The 12,744-nt window shown below is 36.6% G+C and overlaps 5 protein-coding genes across 5 annotated transcripts in view; 4 read left to right on the forward strand and 1 right to left on the reverse strand.

The window, feature by feature from the left end:
• Positions 1–392: 392 nt before the first annotated feature.
• On the forward strand, positions 393–1,469 carry FDP41_006459 (uncharacterized protein; the record flags this gene model as incomplete). The annotated part of the gene is made up of 1 exon (XM_044710096.1): positions 393–1,469. One exon carries the CDS (start codon positions 393–395, stop codon positions 1,467–1,469), a length of 1,077 nt encoding a protein of 358 aa, XP_044559140.1.
• An 89-nt stretch (positions 1,470–1,558) lies between these two features.
• Positions 1,559–2,657, forward strand: FDP41_006460 (uncharacterized protein; the record flags this gene model as incomplete). Its single annotated transcript, XM_044710098.1, has 2 exons — positions 1,559–1,948; positions 1,995–2,657. The coding sequence occupies 2 exons, from the start codon at positions 1,559–1,561 to the stop codon at positions 2,655–2,657; spliced, it is 1,053 nt and encodes a 350-aa protein (XP_044559141.1).
• A 156-nt stretch (positions 2,658–2,813) lies between these two features.
• FDP41_006461 (uncharacterized protein) lies at positions 2,814–7,100 on the reverse strand (the record flags this gene model as incomplete). The annotated part of the gene is made up of 1 exon (XM_044710099.1): positions 2,814–7,100. The coding sequence occupies one exon, from the start codon at positions 7,098–7,100 to the stop codon at positions 2,814–2,816; it is 4,287 nt and encodes a 1,428-aa protein (XP_044559142.1).
• Positions 7,101–7,564: 464 nt separating this feature from the next.
• FDP41_006462 (uncharacterized protein) lies at positions 7,565–11,523 on the forward strand (the record flags this gene model as incomplete). Its single annotated transcript, XM_044710100.1, has 2 exons — positions 7,565–7,585; positions 7,969–11,523. The coding sequence occupies 2 exons, from the start codon at positions 7,565–7,567 to the stop codon at positions 11,521–11,523; spliced, it is 3,576 nt and encodes a 1,191-aa protein (XP_044559143.1).
• Positions 11,524–12,005: 482 nt separating this feature from the next.
• FDP41_006463 (uncharacterized protein) overlaps positions 12,006–12,744 on the forward strand; it is a gene marked incomplete at both ends in the record, with an annotated part of 1,890 nt that continues 1,151 nt past the window's right edge. The window contains 2 exons of the mRNA XM_044710101.1: positions 12,006–12,271; positions 12,322–12,744. The exon at positions 12,322–12,744 is cut by the window's right edge and continues 245 nt beyond it. Coding sequence (XP_044559144.1) covers positions 12,006–12,271; positions 12,322–12,744 — 689 coding nt within the window. The remainder of the gene's footprint in view (positions 12,272–12,321) is intronic.

The following is a 12,744-nucleotide window of genomic DNA, read 5'->3' on the forward strand; positions in this document are numbered from 1 at the left end:
TCCAAAAATTAATCTCTTTCTTGTTTGATCTTTCCTTTTTAAGAACAGAATGCTTTGACCAAAAAATAAAACGAGGACGAAGCAGAGTTGATCAAAACAATTAAAGATTTAATCGTGATATCGTCGTCAGGACCAGACTGTTAATCCTTTGAAATTAAGAGGAAAAGACTCGGCTGTTTCCATTTCTTTAATTTGAAAAAAGAGGCTTGCAAAAAAATGGCGCCAAAACGCAAGGAGGGCGATTTGAACATGTGCCGTCATCATCACGGCCTCAGCAAAGTCGTTCCCAATCCAATATCAACAACAACAACAACAAATCGAGTACTAAAAAACGAAAAACCTTAAATTCAAAAATTTCTTACGATATTCGGATTTGTTCTTCCTTGAAACGAATGCAATATCATCCCGAATTTAAAGATGTAATTTTATTTATTCAAAAAGTATTGAACAATGAAAGAGGAATCTCTGTAGATGATTTATGGTCAGTGATTAATGAAAAGAAAGATAAATTATTGACAACGAGAGAGGGACTTTGTACATGGCTGCAAAGACATGGATTTGTCATTGAAAATAATGTTGTCTTTCCTCCAACAAGGTCCGAAGTGAAAAATAGTTATGTGGAAACGATTGATTTTGTAAAATCTATTATTGTTGACAATGTCATTCCTCCACGTCTCGCTGAATTATGTTCAAAAACAAGTTCTGAAGTTTTTGAAATTAAAAAGGCATTCCTTCAAGAAATGTTTGAATGGGAAGGAGTGTCTGGTCTCAAAGAACAACTTTTAGCACAAGTGAAAATTTTTGTTCCTTCAGATTTAGTATGTGAAGTTTTCGTTGACGAATTTAAGGCAATTTATTTAGGAAGTTGTGTTCCAAGAGCAGACAAGAATGACCACCAGAAATACTTTGCTATCTTTGGATACTTTTGTGACTCTCCTGTGCTAATTGCAGAGGAAAGATGTGATTTTGGATTTAGATTCAAATATAAAGTTCCAAATGAGCCTGGAGTTGTCATTACTCATTGGGAAAATGATGAACGAACTCTGCAAGATGATGTGCTAGACTCACCTTGTACTAATGCTCTTGAAACACTTGATGAATACTCGGCTCATCCTCTCCAATCACACATTGAAAATTATTTGAAATATTTTCAAGGAATTGTCGAAGAAGAAGACATTTCTGAAGATTCTTTTAATCATTTCAAGTCACAAGTGCTTGCCATTATCACGGATGTCAAATGGATTATTTTCAGCACTCTTGTCAAAACCACACATCTTACAGCGAGTGAAAAATTGGTGTTAGATACTCTTTCTGATAAGTCAGAATTATTCACCAAGTTTCCTGTTCACTGGTTGACTGTCATTTGTCTTGCTCTTGGAAGAGATCCCGCGACCATTAAAAAGTACATCAAGAACAAGAACAAGGATTTGCTTGCCACAGAGATTGAACTTAAATGGAAGCAGTTTTAATACTCGACTGAAGAAACTCTTGATTTAGAAAAGCTTCAAAAATTAAGCAAGAGATTGATGCATTGATCGAGAAGGCCATTTCTCAAACCATGACATCTTACCCATCCTCTAAAAATTTAATAACAGGAAAAGCTGCACTAAGTGAAAGCGAAGATGAGGATAACAGTTATGACCCAGAGTCATCTATTGAACCGAATCATGTGGAAATTTTAATGTCTTTTAAGAAAAGATATACCAACAAACATTTTTCATACATTAGAACTCTAGTGTGTAAATTAATTAACGGAGAAACCTTTACAACGTTAGCTCAAAAGAGACAGAATGCAGAGTACTTCTATCGAATTGATGATATTTCTCTTGGAAGAGCAAAATATGCAATTCCTGTGGTGAATGAAAAAGATTTTAGCAAATTCACAAGTTTTGAATATTCCAATACAACAGATTTTGGTGAAGGAATTTCTAAGGAGACAAAAGAAAATGTGGCTGCTTTGAAAAATATTGAATTTTGTGACTGCAAAAAAAAAGTGCGGAAAAGGTTGTAAATGTTTGCAGCTTCAAAGAGATTATAGATTTGATTCAAATAACCAATCTGAAAAATTCCAATCCGTGCGTCGTGGAGATGACGTTTACTATGACGAGAACAAACGCTTAAAAGACACGAATACTAAATATATTATTGTGGAATGCAACAGTGAGTGTTCGTGCCCAGACACATGCCCTAATCGAGTTGTTCAAAAAGGATCTGACGTTAAGGTCACTATTTTCAAAACCAATCGCACAGGTTGGGGTCTCAGAGCTGCCCAAAAGTTGCATCGAGGACAATTTGTTGAAATTTATGCTGGAGAATTAATTTCAGATGAGGTGGGAGAGATGCGAGGTCGCTATTATGATAGGAAAGGATTAAGTTATTTATTTGATGTTTCTCATGGAGATGTTGTATGTGATTTCACAGTTGATTCTACCTACAAGGGAAATGTGACTCGGTTCTTGAATCATTCATGTGATGGCAATTTGCAGCAGTACTTGGTTTGCAGTGAAATAAGGGACTCAAGATATGGTACAATCGCCTTCTTTTGTAAGAGAAACATTGAAGTAGGTGAAGAATTGACTTTTGACTACCATTATGTCTGTGAAAAGCAAGTGAGATGTCTGTGTGGAAGTAAGAATTGCAAGCAGTGGCTTCGGTAAAACTTTTGGCGTTGTTGGCATCAAACGATGTTCCACTTCATCCCTCGTCGCTATTCATACTGCTTGTCATCACATGACAAGATTAATTTATTAAAAAGAGACCGCTGACTACCTAATAGTGGGTAGGTCTCTCTGTTGGATCTCTTGTAGATTCTCTCACTTTACATACTCTGCAGAAATAGTGTGACAATATGTATCAATTTCGATTATCTTAATGGCAGTCATTTCATCCATATCAATCGTGTTGCTTGTCACATAGGCCTCAATAGCAAAGTAATTATACTCTACCAATCGTAAACGTAACAATTGGGTGAATACTGGCTTTTTTCTGTTGATCAAGTTATTGTAATCTCTATGCACACCCGACTTGTCACGATGTGAGTGAGATAATCTTTTTCCTTTTCTGAAATTAATTTCAGAAACGCATTCCAAAATAAAGTGCTCACTATCACAAGATTCCATCTTGTTCTTTAAAAATTTAAGGAAGTAGTGATAGAGCACTTGTTTTTCCATTTCTTTCACTGTTTCAATCTTATCTGAAACTTTTTCACTCCAATAATGTAAAACTTCCTCGCTGAACAGACTGTTTTCAATTCCTGTCCAAGTTGCTCCGGACTCAATTGTATTTAAATAATGAACTAGTTGAACTTGTAAAACTAAATCAAGCCATCTCCTCAATGGAGAAGAAAGTTGCATGTACAGTTCAACACCAATGATGTTTTGGTAAAACTTTGTTGGATTTGTCGTTATTTTGCTAATGTTTGTTGTCTTCTTACTTCCCTGTTGCTTTAGTTCATTCTCAAACCTCAATAAAGCTTGATAGTTCTCAGTTTGGTGATTCTTTCCTTGCGCAAGATAATTAGTTTCATTACCTTCAGGGTCTAATATTGATGCAACTTCAATAAACTCCTCAATGTCCATATCCTTTATAGATTCTGGAAGCAATCTGTTATATGTTTGATAAAATTCTTTGTAGAGACCAGCTATTCTATTGTCATAAAAGTACCTTGCCATGGTAGCGTTAAGCAAAATACTAAATTCAGTAATAATTTTTGAAGATTTGGAAGGAGTTGTTCGTTGAGTATTGACATGAATTATTGGATCATCACCATTCTTATTGTCTTCAAGAACAAGGTCAATTCCTCCGAGAGGAACAACACCTGGCGTAAATTTTTTGGCACCGTGTTCCAAACGAGAATCATGAATAGCACAGCAACAATCATATAACTGTTTCCAAAAAGGATCTGCCTGAGGGGAATCGATTTTCTCGTCCGCTTCTTCAAAGGAATAAGACTGACTAACTTGTATCAATCCCTTGAATACTCCTTTAAACTCTACTCTTCCATCTTTAAAAATAACAAAAATATGTGAAATAACCTCCTTAGGCTTCTTATCAATTAGCGACAGAGCTTCTTCAGAGAGGTGACGTGGAAAGCAAGGAGCATAGGTTTCTTCTACTCCTGGTATGTAAATAGACATGACACGCTTCGAGGCCTCTGAAAATAAGGAACTTTGGAATATGGGATGATCAGCAAACTTAGTCTTAACTGGAGGAGTTCGTTTAACTTCTTTCTTGGATTCATCGACTGGTGATGCAGCTTGCGAAAGATCGACGTTTCTTAGAATGGTTGAGGCAATGTCCGTAATGTGGACTGCAATGTGAATGCAATTTTGGTCATGGTATAAAATGGTAAGCGCATCATCGCAATCTTTTGTTCCTTTTTTGTCAATAGTAAATGTTCGATCGTAATGATCTAGAAACGAGAGTCGATTGTCTTTGGCCTCAAGTGTATAGTTCGCAGATATCTCAAATTCTTTGTCAATCTGCTTTATAATGTCTGGATCAAAGTTGGGAGATGCGTAAATCCTGTTGAGATAAATCTGTACCCAGTCAATTTGAGCACCCAATCTTTTTAACCACTTTACAGCCTTAAGTTGATATGGATATTGAAACCATCCGAAGGGCTTGTTAATTTCATCCTCCTCCGTTTTAAGTAAATCAAAGTATCTTTGGTAGCATCTATACTCCTTGTCGTACGTAATAAACTGTATGAGTTGTTCTATTAATTTATCTTTTTCTTCTGGAGTAAGTATTGATGCTTCGTTTTGATCTCTATACGCTGCTTGAATTTTGGCATTAAAGCTTGTTTTTTGTTTTTGAGTCTCAACGTCCACAATAGAATAAAGCTTTTTGAAATCGTTTGCTGCTCCCTTCTGCTTCTTGTGAGAAAAATCATACTTATATTTCAGATCTTGGAAAATGTTCAAGCATAAAATAACAGCAATTTCTTTAACAAAGGTGTCACTGAAATTCGATCCAGCCGATCGCTTCTCTGCGAATATAGAAGATTCAGGCTTTTTTTGTTTAAAAGGTGTCAAGTCAGGAATGTTATCAATTTTAGCGACTAATTCACATATAGTCATTTTAGGTGGCTTTGCTTCATTTCTCTCAATTTCAAATATTTCATTCAACCGTTTTCTTACAAAACCTAATGTGTTGTGAACAGATTTAAGAGTTCGTATGAGTTCAATAAAAACTTCTTGCATCCCATTAGGACATTTGCATACCCAAGAGCAAACAAGAAGGTGAGATCTTCTTTTGAATTTTGAAAACTCGTTCTTTTTCATACGTTCAACAAAGGACGAAACAGTAGACTCTTCATCTCCTTTGATAAATCTGTCGAGCACGTCCTCTTTGGACAAGTCGATATCCTGGAAGTAATTCCATTCAGTTGAGTATTCTGATAACAAATATTTAACCTCTCTAGCTTTGAGCTTGGCAAATTTGTTAGAAATGGCAGGAAGATTGGCAGAAAACTCCAACCATGTGTTTGAAGAAAGTAAAAATGATTTCATCAATATAGATGCATGAGAGTTAATAAGGTATGGATTGTATGGCTGGTTTTGCTTAATCAACTTCTTAACAAACTTCTTTAACGCAGCATAAATAGCCTTATTCTTTATGCATGTGGAAAAGAGTGTTTCAGAGCTTTTGTTGCTATACTTTGAGCTTTGAGTAAGTATTTCTCTTATCTTGGATTGAGACTCTGATTCCTTTGATGCTTGTTGCCAACAAAAATACAGAGATCCATTGAATGATGCAAAACCAACAATATAGTCATCCTCATCAAAATTCATTTGAATTTGATTTGCAGATGAAATTGATTCTGTTTCATCCTCATCTTCTTCACTTGATGACTCTTGTTCAACTGGTTCTTTTTTACGACCTTTCTTCTGCTTTGTAGTGCTTGTTGATGTCGATAGTTTAGAGTTTGCTCGGTTAGGAACCTTAAACATTTTTGGACTCTCAGGTTCTTGAGATTGGTAAAACACAGACGAGTTATAGGGATTGGATTGATAATAGGTATTGTTTTGAGGATAATAGTAAACACAACCTCCAAGTTGTTGTACAGATGGATAGGCATATCCTTGAAAATTATTGTATTGGCCTGGATGATATATACTGCTATTAGCAGAAGGTGGCGAAGAAGTCATCGAGGAAGGATAAAAGGCGGCAGACGATATAGAGAAACCACTAGATTTTGCTTTTGGGATGTTCTTAGTTTCACTTTGTTCAGCGATTTGGTTTTGAATCGAGTGTGAGGAAGGTGGTGTTGCAGATTGTTTAGCGTTCTTACTTTGGTAAATTCTAAAATTTTGCCTAGAGTCGTTTTGTTGAGCGTTTTCATTGTCAGCAGTGTTTTGGCCTTTTCTATTTCTGTTATTAGAGTTTCTAGAGTGATGAACATTTTCATTTTGGTGATGAGTTTGTTGTAATTGATTAGAAGTGGCACCAGTTTCATGTGACCTGAAATTTGAAAAACGTTTATAATTGTTCCGTTTGTCATTATTCTTGCCTCTATATCTTGTCCCGATTGTTTGTTGGTGTAATTCATCGTCTTGTTGTTTCATGGTGTTATTAGCATTTTCTTGTTGTTCGTCCTCATTATAAATTTTACTTTCTGTGCTCCTAGAATTAGATGTAGTCTTTTTGTACATTGTCGAGTTATTATTGAATCTTCTTCTTGCTCCTTCTACATTTTGTTGATGATTTACATTTGTAGTTTCTGCTGAATTTAGTCTATTCTTATAAAATCCACTAGTAGCTTCCTGATTCGAGATAAGATCAGTCTGATGTTCATCATTGCTCACTGTTCCGTTATTACTATCGCTGTTCCGTGCTGTTGCCGATGCTGGTTTGTGATTCAATGAATTTGGACAATTTCTTCGTCCTTCAGTAGTGCTACCACTACTACTAGCAGCAGAACTATTAAAATTATTACTACTTCCTCTTCTCTGAGGTTGTTGTTGTTGCTGTGATGAGGAGGTGGAGTGTTCAACATATTGTATGTCGAAATTGTTGTTGTTGTTTCTGTGGTAATGGTGGTGGTGGTGGTGGTGGTAATGGTTCTTGGTATGAGCCGATGATGAAGGAAGGCTCATTTTTGGGAAAGGTCTTTTCTCTTGCGTTGTTGCTGTTGTTGTTGTTGTGTTGGGGTGATTTTTTGGTTGGTGGTTTGGATTCTTGTGTTTAATATTTTGTTTTCCACAACACCACAACACCTCAACACGAAATGGATCACGCGCTGGTTGTTGGTTTGGAAAATAGAAAGAGCTTGTTCAATTTTCTCTGTTAATTATTTCGATAACCACAACAATAAAGAAAGGAGTTTGATTGTAAAGCTTTGACTAGACCGGGATGTGCATGATCCATCTAGGGTTTTTCTGAAAAGTTCCAACAATTTTCGTCCATCAGTTCAGTCAGCTGTCACTTTTCTTCATTTAAAAAATAAGTGATTGGTTTTTTCGTGAGAGAAGACTCTCTGCTTGATTTCACTTCATACCACCATCATCAGACACACGAATCATCAAACACCCACTACATTTACTCCCTCTGAGTACTAGTCATGTCAAAAATAGCCGAAAAGGTAAGTCAAAGGAAGAGACAAACGTTTGATGACGACCATGATGATGATCCTTTCGCAAAATGTATTAATTTGAATCAATCACGACAATCAATGACAATCAATATATTGTACCATATGATTTCAACCCTCATCACGCCATTCCATTTATTACGAATGACATTTCAAACAATTTCCATTTGTTTTTCTGTGATGATGACTCTTTGGAAAACAACACCATCACGACAACAAAATCTTCTTCTCATCGATGAATTATGGACCCACTTGGAACATTTAATTCACCTGTCTCTCACCACCCGAATCTTTTGTTTTTCTGCTATCCTTCTGCTTCTTTAAATACTAACACTACTAATTCATATTTCTCATTCACATTCACTCCATCACAGCTCTATGTTCTGAGACAACACTCAGATGCTCTTCTCCAACGTCTCTATACGATCAAGAATGATCTCAGCGATCCAAATCTGAGGCCAGACGTTATGAAGCCCACACTCAATGTGGACATGAAAAGACTGTTTGCTAAACTTGCCAAAGATGCTCCACATATTGCCATTGATGAGTTGGAAAAGGTTCAAGGATTCGATTGGGTTCTCAATAACATGACACAACTCTTCAATCAGGTTCATCCAATTTATTTAACATTCCGTGAATTGAATCAATGGGCTGACCACGCACAACAAACCATTAACGAAATTTCCACAAATGCCAATATTGATTTTGTTCAAGATGTGAATTTTCTGACGTGTTATGACTATTTGCAAGTGTTGGTCGGATATGTGAAATTAGTGTTAATGATGAATAGAATCAAGGACAAGGAGTTGATTGTTTGTTTGTTGAATTTGAGTTATTTGAAATTGAACGGAACGCCAGAACCAAATATTAACCGTGTTTGGAAATTCTTTAAAGATTTCGAAGATCCAATTCCAAAGTTGCAAGAAGAATGGAATGGAATTCAAGATCAAGTTGGAAGAGCTCTCATGGGTTTAATTCCTGCATTCGATAGAGGTACATTTAGCTCTTTAAATATTAAGAGACCTCTCGAAATGTTGTCAGAACCAGATCGAATTCCTTTCCCAGCTGTTGATGAAACTTATCAACATTTGAGCTGTTATCAAGATATCATTGAATGGATTGCAATTATTTATTCCTGTTGTCCACATGCTCTCACAAAGACTCCAGACAAACCAATCAAAATGACTCCACTTGTCACAAGTGCTAAAAAGAATAAGGAAGTTCCTATTCGTTGCTATGAAATTCTCTTGCAAAGAGTGTTGGCAAACCATTTGGTCATTCCACTCTATGGAGATGAAGTTTATAACTTCCATGATGCCTTCAAAGAATATGTCATGATTAAAAAGTTTGGAGATTTGAAAAAGGAAGCCAAGACATTGAAGGCACTTCAAGAAATGGCAATTGAAAAGTGTCAAGATTATCACAAGGAATTACGTAACTATCTCAGATTGCAATTGAAGAGTTTGTTAAACATGATGAAAGATCAACCTGGTTTGTTAGGTCCAAAATTCAATTTGGTTTTGGCTGCCATTTCAATGGCTCGAAGTGAAATCATGTGGTATTTCCATCACAATAATTACATTTCCAAATTACCAAACCAAAAGAAGGTCAAAGAAGTGAAAGAAACACTTATTAGTGAAATGATTTATCTTATGGATGAAATGTTGTACGTTTGTGTGCAACACAGAGAAGTGATTAGAAAGTATTCGCTCAAAATTATTCGAGGATTATATTATACCAAGTTGAGAGGCCTTATTGAGCAATGCAGAGGTGTTTTGGATCTTGCCAAAGTGAGTCACATTATAGATTCCATTTTGAATGACATTCAAAACACTGAGGATTTTGAAGCTTTGCGTTTGAATTGGAAGAGAGTTGAAGCATTCTTGTCCAGTTTTCAATTCAAACAATCTCTCCCCGAATTAACCATGTTGTTCGCAACCATGACAAAGATTGTCGTATTTTCTAAACATGTGGATGGTTTATACGATGAACTTGTTGAAAAGGGATCATTGAAACAATTGTACTTTTATAAGGAAGATGTCGATAAGATCTTCTCAGATGGTCTCATTGGTTCCAAGTCACAACCATTGTACTCGACTGCATTTATCAGAATTTTAAATACTTATGCTGATAATATTCACCCACAACTCAATCCTTCTCTCAGAAATAAGATTGGACAACAGTCGGTACAAATGGCTGAAAGCATGCTCGGACAATTGGTCGACAGAATCAAGAAAGGTCTTGATTTGTTAAATAGTTCACACGGATACAGAATGTTAACTCATCAAATTGGTGGTGATGTTGCCGCTCAAATCATTCTTCGTAGATATGGTAAGAACAAGCAATACATTGAAGAGCCTCCAGTTCCTGGTGTTGAGAGTAACTTTGATAACAATTCCATCAACGACATGCGTGATTTGGAACGTAATGTCACTCAACTCTTATATTCTTTATCAAGATATGATGAAATTGTTGTCTACGATACTGCTTTCTATCCAGTCGAATATTTGAGAACTGTTCTCGAAGAATACATTTCCGAATATATCAAGAGAATTGCAACCACCATCGATTTAACAGCGAAGGAAATGAAGAACGACTCTCTCCAAGCGAAATTCATCACTCCCACTGAATTACTCAGTGAATTGCATTCATTCATGTCCTCTTTGAAGATTATTGAACAATGCTGCAGTCTCAACACAGAAGAAATTGTATTGAATGCCATTTTGGAACATTTTGTTCACTTGAATTATGTCGAGTCTCCCTTCGGTGTCGTTCAAACCACAGAACCTACCAATTTAATTTCCATGTATGCTCAATGGTACACTGAAATTGTTTCAGATCCTCAGAAATACAAGACACTCTATCATCCCAATCGACAAACCTTTGTTTCCACCAAGGAAACACCCATTCAGACCTACAATGTGGAACAATATTTGGATTACAATGAATTGAAGGCTCTCATTACATTGACTGGTCCATACGGATTCCGAGCATTTAATCAATCACTGTTGGATAATGTCTACACGATCAGTGAGAGGGTTCGAGAAGTACTCTCACAAAGCAACAATGCTCTCCGTGAGATTGAAAACAAATTGTACGATGAAAAGTTTCTTCTCGATAAGAAGGTTCGTCAATCTCTTCAAACACTGGAACCCTTGTTAGGTCTTTTAATTCAATTGGGAGGTATCTTGGAATTTAGAAGAGGCCTTCAACAAGCATTGCAATCGAGTGTGAGAAGAAATGCTCCTGCCATTTACGATGTGGTCGACAGTGCCTTTGAACAATATCCAAGAAACTTTTATGGAGATGCCAAATTCTTACCGATTGATGCACTCGCCACTGATTGTGGTTTTGCAGAGGTCGATCACTCTCTGAGACTCAAGTTATCGCCTCTTGTGGATCGATCTCAAGTGTGGGAGGTGTTGCCCATTGCTTTTGCAGCTCTTGTACTTCTTGAGAAGTGTTGGAGAGAAAAGGATAGTGTCTATGATGTGAATCTTGAAGGTTGGTACAACAATACTCATCTCTCCATTACTGCTTTCCATCGATTGATGCAAGCAGTTCATTCCATTAAATCCAACAAGATTGTGGATCTTGAAAAGGACTATAAGAGATTTGCAGAATTTGCTGCCATGATTCTCTTGCACATGAATGGTACCAAAGGCTATGAAAAGCAATACGACAATTGTTGTATCTTCTTGGATCGAACTTTGAAGACTTCCAAACATTTGGATATTTCCTTCTTTGAAGATTTACTTCCATATCCACTCATTCGTACGACCTATGTGAGATTCTTTGAACCACATCAATTCGAAGAGTTGGCTCAAGAGGCTGCCAATATGGAAAAACAAGCAGCTCAGAATAATGCTTCTCAAGGTACTGGTGGTACTGGTGGTGCACAACAAACGACTGAGACTGAGACTCATTAATATTTTCAAAAGGACCATTTGAAATTCCTCCATTGTGAGTTGTTGTTGAACTTTTTGTATAAGTAAATTTATTGAATATATTTTATATATTGTCATGTTCTTCAATGAGGTAATTTTAATGAACCAGGATCGCAGATTGAAATACGGTGACATGGTCTGAATTACTTCCTTTCTCTGGGTTTTCAGGGTGATTGTCAACGTCATCCGATTGATTGGCAGACCTAATCTTGAGAGATATTCAAACCTTCATGAAGAATACTTACGAAAGTTTAATAAAGTCACTGTATTGGATTGGATTGCTCCAGAGACTAGTATTGAACGTTCTATCAGTCCCAATCCCATCCCAAAATCCATATCTATTTAGATGATATCCTCAATGGTATAAATTGAGATGAGACTACTTTATCCCGCCCAAGACTTACAACAAGTATACATTTTAAAAAAAATATTACAACAAGTATCGCAAGGAACAGAACGTTGCCATGTCCTTGTTCAGACTTCGGGAATCGTGGAGCACAAAATGTGGTGACTCTGAAGAGTTTGAAAAGGGATCATTATGTATTGGAAATGTGGATAATGAGAGAGGTGATTCGGGGTCTTGTTGTTTGGACAAGATTGTGGTTGGAAGTTTGTCGGGAATGTTGAGAATATACAAACCTCAGAAGAATAATTATTATCCAACAGATTTATTGTTAGAAAAACAGTTGGAGGCTCCCATCTTGCAGTTAGAGATTGGGAAATTTATTCCGTAAGTAGACTGTGGATTTGGTCACGCCCTGAACTGAAATTTGCTCCCAGTAACTCGAGAGACAATGCTTTGGGGGTATTGATGCCAAAAAAGTTTGCAGTGTATACAATTGTTAAACAAACATCGGATTATTCATCGGAACAACAAGACAGTAATGCAATGGAAGGGTATGCACTTCAACTTTATTATGAGCATACCTTGCAACGATTATCATACAATTTTTGCTACGGACCTTTTGGCGGGGCTTATGGCAAAGACTACATTTGCATTCAGTCATTTGATGGCCAGCTCTCGTTCTTCGAACAAGATCATTTTACTTTTCAAAGATTTCTCTCGACTAGTTTAATACCTGGCCCGTTGATATATAGCAGATCAATGGATAGTTTTATCACTTTCAATTCTTCAATGGAAGTGGAAGCATACAAATATCAAATGTTGGCAGCTTCTTCAGGGTCAACCCAAAAAGAAAACTC

This window comes from Naegleria fowleri (assembly GCF_008403515.1).
Source record: "Naegleria fowleri strain ATCC 30894 chromosome Unknown tig52, whole genome shotgun sequence".
Taxonomy (NCBI): Eukaryota; Heterolobosea; class Eutetramitea; order Acrasida; family Naegleriidae; genus Naegleria; species Naegleria fowleri.